We start from the raw sequence: 15,633 nt of genomic DNA, 5'->3' as shown, positions 1-15,633 counted from the left end.
CTCTACGTCCCACCTCTGTATGTCTCTTTTCCTCCCTCATCTTCTCCGCCTCCACCCCTCTCTCCTTTCCTTCTCTCTTACCCCCCTCCTTTTCTCTCTGTTAAGGAGGATTCTCTCTCCCTCTCTCTCTCTCTCTCTCTCTCTCTGTGTGGAATGCGGTATTGAGTGTCGTCCTTCCTCGTAACGGTGATACTTCCTCCTTCGCTGGCCTTGCCGCGCGCTCACCTTACCTGCTCCGGCTCCGTTCAGTCTCGCTCTCACAATCAGCCCCAGACCCCCAACCCCTCCCTCCCATCCATCCCTCCCTCTCTCTCTATATCCCTCCCTCCATCCCCTCTTCATCCGTGGGTTCTGTGTAAACACACAGGCTTAACCCTTTGCTCCTCTTCCTCTCTGGGAGACATGCAATAAGCTGCGTGATTGCAGATACTGAGACACATGTCACTCACTCACACACGTGCGTGCACACACACGAACTTGTGTACAACAACTCTGGTAGTTTGTGTGTGTGCCCGTATCACCATATCAGCCCATATCATTGGCAACTGTCACCTAGATGTTCATAATGTAATGTTCTGTCTGGTTTACTCATATGACTGCCCTCTCTCTGACATACAGACACACACACACACACACACACACCATATCGCATATCCATGCGCTCTCGTACATCTGCCACGTATCACACAGTAACGTGCACGTGTTGACTGTGGTCCAGATACAGGCCAGTAATGGTACAAAGCTGCTCTAGAGTCGGAGTTTGAAAAAGGTTTGATCGCATCTGCCCATCGAATCCAAATCCTTTTCTAAAACCCTTATCAAACCTTTTTTTTAAGTCGTTATTTGCTTTTTACTGACAAAATATTTGTTCAGCAAGGTTGTAAATAACACAGCCATAGTAGAGAGAGAGAGGGAGAGCGGGAGGGAAGGAGAGAGGGAGAGAGGGATGTTGGACCCACAGCATAACGCATCTGGCTATTTTACTCATTTGGAACCGGTTCCAAAAAACGGAACCGGCTAACGGAACCCAACCCGACGAGCTGCTTTGGTTTGTTCGGCGTTGATTTGTGTCTCCTGTCTGCCTTCCGTCGATAAGACATTTACGGCCCGGAGACGCACCGTGCAACACTTAGGTCCGTGTTGGCGTTGCATCCTAACCAGCAGCTACACGCTTAACACGCGCCTCTCGCTCCCATTTCCTCGTGCACACTCGCACATTCACACTCTCCACTAAGCCGCCCCTCGTGCGCGCTCACACATTCACACGCCTAAGCCTCTCTCTCTCTCTCGCTCTTGTGCACGCTCGCAGAAAACCTCAAACACTGTAATGGCCGTCTCTCATTTCATTTAATCTGCCCAGAGGAAGGGCTGGAGGCCCAGCAGGCCTGATTAATAATAGGCTTGGAAACGCTGTCTGTCTGTCTGTCTGTCTGTCTGTCTGTCTGTCTGTCTCTGTCTGTCTGTCTGTCTCTGTCTGTCTGTCTGTCTGCCTGCCTGCCTGCCTGGCTCCAAAACATACCCCCCCCCCCCCCAAACTCCAGCATTATCATCATCTGTAATGAAAACCCCACCATTTAGAATGTGTTTTACAAATGATCTAGAAAAGAATGTGAAATGATGGCTTGGAGCGTTTCTTAAATGTTCTTGTTTTTTTTGTTTTGAGTGAGAAAAAGTCTCAAGTTGTGTCTAGTTTCAGTGGTGTGTGTTTCTCTCTCTCTCTCTCTCTTGCACTTGCACTTGTGTTGTTGTAGAGCCAATTGAAAGTGACACATTTAAACAGCTTAGGGGGAGTAGTAAGACATGGGTTTTAAATCTGTGTTCCTCCCCGGATCTCTTCCTCAGACCTCAAGTGACATGGTTTCCATTTGGCATAATAACACGGCACACACCCTGGCAGGTTCTACTACAACAGGGTTTTCAATCCACCTATCTCAAACCCGCCCTCTTTTCTTGATCGAGGGAAGCAACGGTTGTGATTGGGGGAATCGAGAAAAGAGGGCGGGTTGAGAGATTGCATGCTGGATCTGGAGAGATGTTGAGGACTGTGCTTTTAGGGCTGGGTGGTATAATCAATATTTATCTTGAATATGTGTGTCATCGTATTTCTTTTAGATGCGAAGCACCTCTTGAACCGGCAGTGTCACCAACTGACTCTGAGGCATTTCACACTGGCAGGGCTCCGTGCCGGTTCCCGAACCTAATCTTGAACCGGCCGGCATGTTCACACCGGAAATAATTGGTTCGGAACGTGAAAAGTCGGTGCTCAGCTGGAACCGGAAAAAAATATTTTTCCTTGCAAACCGTGACATCATCAGTGGGCGTGTCATATTCTAGGATGTCAAGACGAGCGAAAACGGCAGAGGTTCGGCATTGCACTCAATCGATCCATTCAACAGAAAGCGATTTGTGACTGATCTCAAAATGAGATTAGATTCAAATGTGTTATTATACAGCACAAGTACAATACACCATCCAACCAGAGTGGATAAATGCTCCAGAATTAAATATGCGTGGAGAAAGGCTTAGTGAGCCTCAACACACACACGATCGTTCCAGCAAAGTAGGCTTCTATTATTTGAATTACTTGTTTTATTGGGTATCATAGTAGTAAGTCCTACTGTAGAACATGACATATTAGCATGACATCTAATTTATTAATGCCAATACTGAACGACTGCGCAATTGGCAAGTGTAAACTATGGATTAGTCGGTCGCAGTCAACGTCGGACCCTTTAGCTCAACTGGTTAGTGCGGCTGCCTGTGGATCTTATGGTCACAGGTTCAAATCTCTCGGTTACACAATTAAATTTTATTCATTTATGCATTTATTTATCCACTTTGGTTGGATGGTGTATTGTACTTGTGCTGTATAATGATGACAATACATTTTGATCTAATCTCATTCTGAGATCAGTCGTTTCACTCTACCAGTTGTGCAATACCGAACCTTTGAAGCTGTTTTGCACATGGCACATTTTGCCACTGGTGTGTTCATATGGTTGTGTTTACTTCAGCCTGAGTAACGTTCCCCATTGATGACGGAGGGCGGTGGAACGTTGGTTCTGCTTAAATAGGTGTAAATGCGGGCTGGTTTGCCAGAAAGCACCAAGGTTCAGACGCTCCAGAATGGAGCCGGAGCTTGAACCTGAGCCCTGCCGGTGTGAAAGCGCCCTCATTGATTAATTCACTCACTCACACTTAGCTACTCTGCCCCTAGTGAAGGCTCACTGCCAAGGCACTTTGTTGTACGACCAGTTCACCCTGAGAGAATGCTTTTCATCTGACACTGTGTCCTTGTTTGTTATTGTGACACACCAATTGTGTTGTCTAAAATAATTACAGTTTCAGTCTGTATCACACTTGACCATGACCACCAGTCTCTTATGATCATCCAAATATATTATCTAACATGTGATGATAACATGGTGATTATCCACACATAAGCAGATATCCTGATATGTACAGTATATCAATATTTATCAATATTGTGATATTCCACCCCACCCCCACCCCATTCTAGTAAACATGCTAACATGTGTTGAAGAATCTCTTTTGGTTTCCCCAAATAATAGCTTAGTTCACACCTAGCTGAGAGGCCAAAGGCTACAGCCTCACCCCTCTCTATACTTAAGATAAATTGTCCCCGCCTCTTCCTCAGTGTCTCCTAGCTGGCCAGAGGAGAGCACTCCTCTCAGCCAAATAGGGCTGCAACTAACGATTATTTTGGTAATCGACTAATCTGTCGATTATTTTTTCGATTAGTCGACTAATCTAACGATTATTTTTGTCACACCCTCAATCTCTGCTTCCTGTGGGCATGGCTCCTTCTCCAATGCATGTTTTACCTCACATGCTCAAGTCTGCACACCTGTGAATGTCACCCTGTTATCCAGTCCCTCTGCCTTAACAGTTAACTTAACATAACATGATGATCCCATAGCAAATTAAAATAATGACTCATGAAACATTTGAATTTGGATCTTAAGCAACTTTCAATCAAAATGTATTTGAACAATACAACAAGCACTCATAACAAGATAAATAAATTAAATAATACAAATTAAAGTGGAAGTGTTTAAATAACTAAAAATATATATATAGCAGACTTCTTAGCTTAACATCCCAGGGAACTAATGGGATAACTGGGGATGTTGTTTGCTCCTGACGAGAGTCTCAAAGTCTGGGGTGATGGTAGACAAAGCAACTCTGAGGTCATGCTCAATGTCCAATCTGTTCCTCTGCTTTGTCTTCAGCTGGACTAGAGCTGAGAAGCCACTTTCACAAAGATAGATAGTAAAAAAAAAAATTGTATAATTTTTTTTTATGACTAATCGACGCAAACATTCTGCGTCGACGAGTTTTTATGATCGACGTCGTCGATTATGTCGACTAATCGTTGCAGCCCTACAGCCAAAGCTCATTTAACCCACATCATGTAATTTGTATTAATTGTTTTTACTACTAAACCTATTTTGATCAGAAGATCTATCTATGAATCGATGAGTCCGGTTTCCACAACACCTGACCTGTGTGTGTGTTTTGTCAGGTGGTGCTGGAATGCCTCCTGCAGAAGGACCTAGTTTACAACAAGGTGAATCCCATCTTCCACCACTGGAGGATCCGGGAGAAGAAGTTTGGCCTGACCTTCCAGAGTCCGGCCGATGCTCGTGCCTTTGACAGGGGCGTCCGCCGGGCCATCGAAGACATCAACCAAGGTTAGACTTGTGTGTGTGTGTTTGTGTGTACCGTGGGGTGTGTTAAGGTTGTGTGTGTGTACGTGTGTGTTTTCCAGTGCTGGAGGTAGGTATGGGAGATAATGACGGCGGTTTCAACTTGGCGGAACTCTCCTTAACTCGGGCATCTAAGCACCAGCATCGTCCATTGTTTTACTATCGCGAGAATCGGTGCAGCCCACATTTTTCTTTTTCCTTTTCTTGCACCCTCAGCCTCGCAACCGGTTTGTTTGGTGTAGTGCCCTGCAAGAGTTTGAGGCATTTTTGTGCTGGCAGCCGTCCTAATATGTGCGTGTGTCTGTGTGTGTGTTATGATATGCGTGTGTCCGCATGGGAACTGGCACGCCTTGTGTTTCACCCCTGGCGTGGTGTGTCTGCAGCTTATGTTCCCATCTGTATGTCGGTGGCGTGTAATGGTTGACCTAGCATCTGTTGTAGCGGAGATGCATGGCGTTGATGACTCCCACAGACCCCCCACCCCCGCTACCTGCCCACTCACCCGAGCGTAACCCCCCTGCTTTATCTTATCAGTGCCAGCTGCCCTGATGAACACTTGACTTCCTGTAGAGACTAGCTGGGTAGAGCTGTGGCCCAGACAGTGGCTGATAGTGCAGGGGGGGGGGGGGTTGCAGAGTGACATGGGCGGGAGGGGAGATGCGTGGGGTGGGCAGGAATCCACGATAGGGGTAGATGAGGATTGGTTGGAAAAAGGCCAAAATAAAATGTTACCGGGTTTGCGTAACCTAGTCCGGCGTAAACCTATGCGTTTGAAAAACGGGCCAGGTTTAGGTCGACCTAAGACTAGGTCATGTTTAGGATAGTTTTGGCCTAACTAGGCATCAGGACACAAAGGTGGAGTTATGTCTTGAGAGCAGCTTTGGGGCCCTGATAAGCATTATTTTTCTGCACAGTGCCAGAGGTTGCAAAGTCATCCAATTAGCAGGGGAACCGCCAGCTCAGCAATCTGCCACCCAGCCCCGTGTTACACAAGAGGCTGGCTGGGGCCGCAGGCTGTAATCTCCCTTCCTCTCCCAGCCTGGCAGCCCTGGGGAGCGGAGAGGAGCTACAGCAGAATGGATCATGTTGGGCCTATCGGTGCACGGCATCTGTAGCTTTTGGCCTGCTGCAATTTATCTTGGCTTTTAACTTCTCCGACATGAGTCCGCATAGGAACACCTCGGAAGATCACAATCGTGGGCAATAACTAGAGGGACAGCTTTTAAACATCTAACCCTAACTAACCTTACTGTCATGCACTTGTCGGATACTAACCTACACTGTAGCACGCAACACGTTGATGAACATTGTTACTCAGCTGATAGAGTTGTGCCCTGTCTGATGACTTGTCGTACAGAACTTGTAAGTTGCTTTGGATAAAAGCGTCAGATAAATGTAAATGAGAGCTTGTCGGCTGTGGGAACATCAGAGCTGATGAGTGAGAGCTTGTCGGCTGTGGGAACATCAGAGCTGATGAGTGAGAGCTTGTCGGCTGTGGGAACATCAGAGCTGATGAGTGAGAGCTTGTCGGCTGTGGGAACATCAGAGCTGATGAGTGAGAGCTTGTCGGCTGTGGGAACATCAGAGCTGATGAGTGAGAGCTTGTCGGCTGTGGGAACATCAGAGCTGATGAGTGAGAGCGAGAGCTTGTCGGCTGTGGGAACATCAGAGCTGATGAGAGTGAGAGCTTGTCGGCTGTGGGAACATCAGAGCTGATGAGAGAGAGCTTGTCGGCTGTGGGAACATCAGAGCTGATGAGAGAGAGCTTGTCGGCTGTGGGAACATCAGAGCTGCCCAGTGATCGTAAAGAAGTTGAGCTGAATATATCTCAGTATATATATCATATATATATATATATCAGCCTGATGATTCACGTTAAGCTGTACAGGTCGCTTGAAGCCTTTTTACAACGCATCTGCGTTTCCGGGTTCCCGTTTTGTGCTCTGATTGGCCAGGTCATGTGCCATGAGCGCCAATCGTGGGACGGCAATTTTCTACACTGGTTAAGCTTAGGCACTCTTCGAAGTTGGTTAAGGTTAGAGTTTGTCTTAGAGCGTGATGGCAAGTTCTTTCGCCGGTTAAGCTTAGGCACTCTTTCGAAGTTGGTTAAGGTTAGAGTTTGTCTTAGAGCATGGCGATAGAACGCCAGGTAGTTTGCAGGCTGTTCGACGCGGAAATGGGCAAACACGCTATTGGGTGCACATGTCACATGACCTGGCCAATCAGAGCGCCGGAAACGCGGATGCGTTGTAAAAAGGCTACACGCGTACAGGTCCTGTCTTCAAGTAGATTCTGTAGCTCTTGTGAATTCCAACCCCAGCTTGCCTATGGTGAGTTCAGTCTCCAAGCACCTGTTCTGTGCTCTCCTCCTCTCACCTCTGTTCTCCTCTTCCCTCTGCTCCTCTGTTCTCCCGACATACTCTGTTCTCCTCTCCTCTGCTCTCTTCTCTCCTCTCTCTGCTCTCCACTCTCCTCTCCCCTCTCTCCTCTGCTCTCCTCTCTCCTCTGCTCTCCTTTCTCCTCTGTTCTCCTCTGCTCTCCTCTGTTCTCCTCTGCTCTCCTCCCTCTGCTCTCCTCTCTCCTCTGCTCTCCTCTGCTCTCCTCTGCTCTCCTTTCTCCTCTGCTCTCCTCCCTCTGCTCTCCTCTCTCCTCTGCTCTCCTTTCTCCTCTGCTCTCCTCTGCTCTCCGCTTTCCTCTGCTCTCCTCTGCTCTCCTCCCTCCTCTGCTCTCCTTTCTCCTCTGCTCTCCTTTCTCCTCTGCTCTCCTCCCTCTGCTCTCCTCTCTCCTCTGCTCTCCTCTCTCCTCTGCTCTCCTTTCTCCTCTGCTCTCCTCCCTCTGCTCTCCTCTCTCCTCTGCTCTCCTCTGCTCTCCACTTTCCTCTGCTCTCCTCTGCTCTCCTCCCTCCTCTGCTCTCCTTTCTCCTCTGCTCTCCTTTCTCCTCTGCTCTCCTCCCTCCTCTGCTCTCCTCTCTCCTCTGCTCTCCTCTCTCCTCTCTCCTCTGCTCTCCTCTCCCCTCTCTCCTCTGCTCTCCTCTCTCCTCTGCTCTCCTCTGCTCTCCTCTCCCCTCTCTCCTCTCCCCTCTCTGTTCTCCTCCCTCCTCTGTTGTCATCGGTCCTCTCCTATATTCTCTCTCTTCTCCTCTGGCTTCCTCTGTATTGCTCCAGTGTTGTGTAATGCCTCTCCCAGCACAGGCAGGCAGGTTCCTCTGTATTCCTGTTGCATCGCTCTGCTGCCGGACTGTTGAGAGAGAGAGAGAGGAGAGAGAGAGAGAAGAGAGAGAGAGAGAGAGAGAGAATATGTTTGGCTGTATGTATGTGCGTGCGTGTCTGTGCGCCGCGCACACGCGTGTGTCAGCCTTGCAGTCCTCTGTTGCCATGGCAACGCCGGGCACATGGCTCAGGCAGCTCCGTGGCCCAGTGCTGCTGGAGTCGTGCTGCAGGAAGCCTCCTTCTCACTGTGGTGAAGGAACACACACACACACCTCTATCTTCCTCCATGTGATTCACAGACCGACGGACAAGAGTCCAACTTGAGCACACAGTGAATTACCTTCCCCCGTGGCAGCTAAGACGCGTCCCCCTGCCTCGCTGACGATGCCGTCGACAGACTGACTGACTGACTGACGATACTTGGGCTGCTTTAAATGAGGCTTCAGTGACCCTAATTAAGTGAACTCCATTCTTATAAAAAAAATAATAATAAAAAGCCCTGGGTACAAACAGTTTCCCCTTCATCCCAGTGGAAATGACTTGCTCGCTGTTTTCCACTGCGCTACCAGGATCTCCGGCGTCCTCTCTCCCAGACGTCTTGTTTTTAACCACAAGTTACGCCGCCACTCGCAAGTCAGGTGCCGGCTTGTTTGCCTCACGCAGACGGTAGCCTTGTGTTTTTTCAGTTTTCTATTTATTTTTTTACCTTGTTGGCCTATCAAGTGAAACATTAGCTCTGGCCAGAGTCCGTAAGACGAGGTGCACATGACGTTTTATAGCCCGGGTCAGGGTTGTGCCATTACAGGCATGCATATTTCATTAGACTCTTACGTGCCCCACTGACACAGAGCAGCTTTCAGTTCCCCATTAGGCCGCGGAGGAAAGCAGAACTCCTCCTCTATTCTCCCTCGTCGATGCGAGCCAACGTTCTGACACGGGTTCTGCCGGTCCCCCTGCCCTCGTCCACGCTCACAAGGCCTGGCCTGTCCTTCCGCTGGACGAGAGGATCTCAACAGAAACGTCTGCTTGTTGAGTACAGAGGACACAGGGAAAGGAAAGGGAACAGGAGAGACACCCGTCGGTACCCAGGATGGTTGTGTGTCCAGCTCAGCTGTGTCCTGTAGCTTGCTGCTCTGAATGACTGTACACCCCTGACCCCTGTGCCTTTTGGGCCCCTGAGCATCTTAAAATGTTTTAATAATGTAGCAGGCAGCGAAACAATTGAACTACCGATGTTATTTTTTGGGGTGGTGGTTCAGAAATGGACCTTTCATTGCTTTTATTGATTGTATTTAGCTTTGATATGTGCCAGTAATTGGCCATTCTATTCCATATGTCTGCACCCCCTTGGTATGATGTAATTCATCCTCTGGGTCTACCCACAATGCACTGCAGCACAGTGTCCTGCTCAGTCTGCTGGGTTTTAGCTATGTGGTCTGTGTGTGTGTGTGTGTCCCTGGGTCCTCTTATTAGCTGTGTGTGTGTGTCCCTGGGTCCTCTTATTAGCTGTGTGTGTGTGTGTGACTGTGTGTGTGGTTCCTTCCTCTTCTTAGCTATATGGTCGGTGAGTGTGTCCCTGGGTCTAATCTTGCTCTTCTCCCTCTTCTCCTCCTCAGGTTGCCCGTCGTTTGGGGACTCGGAGGCTCTGGAGGATGGTCTGCAGGTGAGTGTGGCAGGAGTTGGAACAGGAGGCCAAATAACAAAGTTATCAGCAGCAGGGAAGCAGTCTCGTCTCTGCAGCAGGGGGCAGAAGGGAATCTTGATTCAATCTCCACCACCTGCTGAATGTCGTTTGTCTCTCTGTGTATGTGCACTGTGTATGTGTGTATGTGCACTGTGTATGTGTGTATGTGCACTGTATGTGTGTATGTGCACTGTGTATGTGTGTATGTGCACTGTGTATGTGTGTATGTGCACTGTGTATGTGTGCACTGTGTATGTGTGTATGTGCACACATGCGTAATGTCTTGGTGACGTCGCCCTTTCACCCTGTTTCAATGTGTCCTTGTTCATCTAGAAACGTCAAGCCTTGGCTTTGGCGTTAATTGGGAAACGAGACGGATCGTGATGTTCGTTAGCGTTCTGGTTCCGAGCCTAAGATGAGATGCTTCACCTCCTCCCCGTTGGCCCCCATTAATGTCTGGGTTCCTCCACTGTTTACAGGAGGCCTGGAACCTGAGCCCCATGTCTCAGCCCTGCTCGGGGTCCAGCCCCGCCAGCAGCTTAGTCAGCAGTTGTTTTTAGGCATTTTCAGGCATTGGGCCGGGGCCAGCCAGTACCTGACCTGAAGCTGGGTGTGGGCCGGGGCCAGCCAGTACCTGACCGGAAGCTGGGTGTGGGCCGGGGCCCGGGGCCAGCCAGTACCTGACCTGGAGCTGGGTGTGGGCCGGGGCCAGCCAGTACCTGACCTGAAGCTGGGTGTGGGCCGGGGCCAGCCAGTACCTGACCTGGAGCTGGGTGTGGGCCGGGGCCAGCCAGTACCTGACCTGAAGCTGGGTGTGGGCCGGGGCCAGCCAGTACCTGACCTGGAGCTGGGTGTGGGCCGGGGCCAGCCAGTACCTGACTGAAGCTGGGTGTGGGCCGGGGCCAGCCAGTACCTGACCTGGAGCTGGGTGTGGGCCGGGGCCCGGGGCCAGCCAGTACCTGACTGAAGCTGGGTGTGGGCCGGGGCCAGCCAGTACCTGACCTGGAGCTGGGTGTGGGCCGGGGCCCGGGGCCAGCCAGTACCTGACTGAAGCTGTGTGTGGGCCGGGGCCAGCCAGTACCTGACCTGGAGCTGGGTGTGGGCCTGCAGGTCTGCTGCTGGAGCACCGGTTCCCACCCGCTTCCATGTCATGGACCCTCCAGAGGAAACACGTCCTCAGGCCAAGGGCCCCACTGTCCCAGCGACCCCCGTCTCTGCAGACTTTTGTTGGTAGATGTGATTTTAGTATGAAGTTTCATTACTGTCTCTACTGTAGACGGATAACAATATAGAGAGTGAAGCCTCTATTGAAGTTATATGAATATTCATTGTTATCGTCTACATTCTCTTCGTTGCGCTAACTTCTCATGAATGAAATAACAGTGGGATTATGCTGTTCCTTCTTATTGTACTGGGACCCCTTTAGACCCCCCCCCCCCCCCCCCCCAAGCGATAGCCAGGTCCGGTCAGAAAGGGATCCGATTAATCACTGGCCCGGGAATAAAGGCAGTATGTTGAAATATGTTGTGTGATTTCAGTGTTCTCCAAGCCTGCTGGTGCTCCTACCACATGTTGTCCAGCTATTGATAGGTGGAGTTCTGCAGAGGCATAATATGTTGGTAAAGTGTAATTATGTTGGTAAGCTGATAAAGCCAGCGTATCTCTTTGCCCCCCCCCCCCTCGCCTGAGCCTGGAGTAGGCACGCTACAGGCCCCTTGTGCCTCTCTGTGTCGCCTGTCTGGCGAGGTGTGTGTGTGTCTGTGTGGTGTGGTATACATACAGGCACTCTGTGTCCCAGAGAGAAGGCTAGTCAGGATGTAGCCGAGGTCTTAACACGCCCATGTTTAATCTGTTCTAGGAAGGAGCCCTGGTGCAGGAGTGTGAAGCAGACGCATCACATCCTCCTGCCGGGCTCACTGAGACCAAAACCTCCCTCTGTGCTTTTGTTGTTTTTTGACGACACACAATATCGCTCCATGACACGGGGGCCTTATAGCTGACCAATGACTGGTCGTCACCTTTGACCCCATACCCCCCCCCCCGGGTATCGGAGCTCATTCACTGAGTGCGGCGGAGGAGGTCAGAGGGCGAGGGAGTAAAGGAGCCGTGTTCCTCTTCCTGTGGCGATGTTCCTCTTTAAGGAATCACCCTGAACATACAGGAAATCCAATGGCACCTCTGTTGCTAGGCAGCAGAGGAGCGAGGGAGGGGTGGGGGGGGGCTGTGCAGAGGGAGGGGGTAGAAGGGTGGGGGAGGGGGTGTTCGGGAGGTTCAGCGAGTGAGCCACCGAGGGTGTCGCCATGGTGATTTGGCATCCGAATGTTGCGGTCGGAGACCTGGGCTACGGAGAGAGACAGAGAGAGGGAGAGAGAGAGAGAGAGGGAGGAGTGGACGGGCGGCAAGGCTAGTCACTCTTCTCACACACAAAGCGCCGCAGCCAGAGAACTTGCACATTGCTCCTCTTAAATGCCACCACACACAAGGTGTGACAGTAGCTGTGGCTCTTCATACTGTCATCATCCAGCACAGCTCTCCCTTCCCACTGATTCCCTCCTAGAGGCGCTGTCCCTCATAGCCATCTTGGACCTATGAAGAAAGATAAGAGACTTTTTTTTATTTAATTTTTTTTTATCCACTTTTTCTCCCATTTTCTACATTTTCTCTCATCCCAATTTCGTATCATCCAATTCAACCCTCCCCTGTCACGAACGCTGTTTCTTGCCTCCCACAAGCCGGCTGCAATGTGGACTAAGTCATACATAGCACAAGTCCCCTCCGGTACTTGAGGTAACAGCAGTCGCATCTTTTCACCTGCGCAGCTCGATCTCTCAGTGGCGAGGAGTAACGCGTGGGAGGCTCACGCTGCCCCCGACACTTCCTGATTCTACTGCGCAGGCGCACCAACCGACCTGTAGGAGTCGCTGTCCACAACGCCCGATCCCCACCCATCAGTTTCCCACCCCCTAATTCGGCCAATGTGTATTAGTATGAACGACCAGCTAAACTGAAAGCAATGTGGAGCGCTGGGCTCGAACAGGCGAGCCCAGCGTCTCCGCATTTGTGGCGAGCGCCTTGCCCACTACGCCACGTAGCCGCCCAAGAAAGATAAGAGACTTAAGACTCTGCCTGTTGTTGTTGTTTTGTTTTGTCTGTTATTAATGGCCCTTCAGATGGAGCAGTGTCCTTGTCTAGCAACATCAAACCTTCTTCACTTCCTTCATTACATTCAGACATCTTTAATCTCTCTGGGTCTTCAAATCTACCCAGGTTCCTGATGGCCTTGTATGGCCTCACAGTTGTGTGTGGTCAGGACGGTCTTATCAGCCCACATCCTGTACAGTGACGTTCAGAACCCACTAGTATGCACCAGCAGACCACACTCTTCCTCTCTCACCCTGACACCACACACACACACACACACACACACGCACACACACACACACACACACACACACACACACACACACACACACACACACACACACACACACACACACACACACACACACACACACACAAGCACCTGTACACATCCTAATGTCCACACAGACACACAAAGTGCTTGCACAACACCAGCCACACACACACACACACACAACACAACACAACACAACACAACACACACACACCACTCAGCTGTGATAAGGAGCCACTGCCAGGAATGATGTTTTTCCTGGCTCAAAATTAGGCGGAGGTGGTACCTCATAGTTTTAACATCATGTGTATGTGTGTCGCTTTCTGGCCCCTGCTCAGTTGTCGTAGTCGGTTAGCTTGGTAAAAGTGGCCTAAATAAAGGTATTCATTAGGGCTGCACGATTAATCGGAAAAAAATCGCGATCTCGATTCATAGACCTATGCGATCTCATTTCAGACGATTTCTTTTTATTAAATATTTTTTTAATAAATATTTTTTTCATGTTATGTTGTCTGTTTAACTCATTCAGCGCCTTAAATGGTAATTTTCGTGGTGTTTCACGATGTTTGCAGAGCTGTGTGTATTCTGTATTATAGCTGTGGAGACAATGGTGTGGCTCATTTGACAGACACTACTTTTAGTCCAACATGGAAAAAAGAGTTTGTTTCTACACACTGTAGTTTGTAGTTTATTACACGCTAAACATTGCGCATTTCCAAGATAATCCAGTCTTTTTCCATAGATCGTGAGATAAAACGTGTTATGTGCAATAAGCCCAAACCGTTCTGGTTGATCCCCTGAAACCCCAAATACTCCCAAATCAAAGGTATATACCATATACACATGAACCTTCACAAAATCATCAAGGGGGGAGGTTGTTTTAACTAAAAACCGTGATTGTGTTTGTCGAGCATTTTTTACGTCCGGTAAAACACAAAACTGTGATCGTTAGAAAAACATGTTTCAACGGGCGGTCAGGTGGCGTAGCGGAGATTGCGTTCGTCACCAACGCTGGAGACGCTGGGTTCGCGTGTTCGAATCCAGCTCCCGGCGTTGTCACCAGCTTGGCTGGCCGTTCACACTAATACAATTGGCAGTATTAGGGGGTGGGGAAAGCTGGCGGGTGGGTCCTGGGTGTTGTGGACAGCGACCCCTACAGTTCGGTCGGGGTGCCTGCTCAGCGAGGGTAGGATCTGGAGAGAGGTAGTGCGGCCTCCCACACGTTACACTCTCCCAGTGAGAATCTGCGCGGCCAGGCTGGCTGCCGGCTGGCTGCACATGCGTCGGAGGAAAGCATGTGACAGTCTCCGGCCTCTCGGACCAACAGTAGGGGAAAGTGCGCAACAACCAGGAAGGGGGTTGGGAATTGGCATAACGACTAACAGTGGGATGGGAGAAAAATCGGGGAAAAAGCAGGGGGAAAAAGATAATAAAAAAAAAAACATGTTTGAGGTTCGGTAAAATAGACATAGCATATACCTTACCTTAGCCAGAAGGTATTCCAAAAAGAATTATTCCAATGATTGCATTGCCATCGCGATTACCAGTGTATATGTCTATACATGTTTCGATGGGAAATACGCTTGGGCAACGGAAATCTCTGTTCAAGCAGGAGTAGGAGGCGCCCTTACCAAAAAAAGGAAAACGTGTATCCACGCCAAGCCATTCCAGTTCAAAGGTAGGCCATACTGCCACCTGGTGATATTCGATCGGCATTGCAATTCCAACGTAGGCAAACGAGCCAGTAAGTAAGTAAAGTTTATTTATATAGCACTTTTCACAGAGACAACTCACAAAGTGCTTTACATACAGCAGAAATAAAATAAAATATAAAAATAAAAAGCAAGAACCATTCAAGAGATAAGAGACAGAACAAAAACACAATGCATCACAGAGAAACAAAACAAAACAAAAACAAAAGACATATTTTATACCTGGAGGAGAAGCGCAAACATTACCCAAAGGCCTGTTTAAACAGTAATGTCTTTAGCAGATTTTTTAAAATGTCAACAAGTTTCAAGTTTCTTTATTAGTTGTCATACAGAAGTACAGAATACTTTTATACAAAATGCTTCTTTCTGTTACGCTCCAGAGACTGTGCTAGACAAAAAGATAAGTATAAAATAAAAAAAGTATAGCAGTATAAAATAGAAGTCACGTACGTAGACACAAGTGTTCAATATGTACAATGTTCAATGCAAAGTAGAAGTAACTGAGTTACCATACAATATACTATACAATATACTAATATACAATATACTATATAGTGCAAAGCAGAAATGGGATGAGGTACAATTTAGGTACAATTTACAGTAAGGTTTACTGAGGTATGGGTTGTAGTGCAAATTCTTTGCCGATAAATATAAAGTGTGTTTAGAGGGGCGGTCAGGTGGCGTAGCGGAGATTGCGTTCGTCACCAACGCTGGATTCGCCTGTTCGAATCCAGCTCCCGGCGTTGTCACCAGCTTGGCTGGCCGTTCACACTAATACAATTGGCAGTATTAAAGGGTGGGAAAGCTGGAGGGGTGGGTCCGGGTCGTTGTAAACAGCGACTCCTACAGTTCGGTCGGGGCGCCTGCTCAGCGCGGATAGGAT

The 15,633-nt window shown here is 49.1% G+C and overlaps 1 protein-coding gene across 1 annotated transcript in view; it reads left to right on the top strand.

The window, feature by feature from the left end:
• The window catches only part of spred1 (sprouty related EVH1 domain containing 1), a 64,068-nt gene that overhangs the window by 33,907 nt on the left and 14,528 nt on the right, over nt 1-15,633 (top strand). The window contains exons 3-4 of the mRNA XM_084310565.1: nt 4,547-4,715; nt 9,556-9,602. Coding sequence (XP_084166691.1) covers nt 4,547-4,715; nt 9,556-9,602 — 216 coding nt within the window. The remainder of the gene's footprint in view (nt 1-4,546; nt 4,716-9,555; nt 9,603-15,633) is intronic.

This window comes from Notolepis coatsorum, assembly GCF_963971535.1.
Source record: "Notolepis coatsorum genome assembly, chromosome: 3".
Lineage (NCBI taxonomy): Eukaryota > Metazoa > Chordata > Actinopteri > Aulopiformes > Paralepididae > Notolepis > Notolepis coatsorum.
Note: the sequence above shows the minus strand (reverse complement) of the source record. Positions and strands in the feature narration are given on the sequence as shown.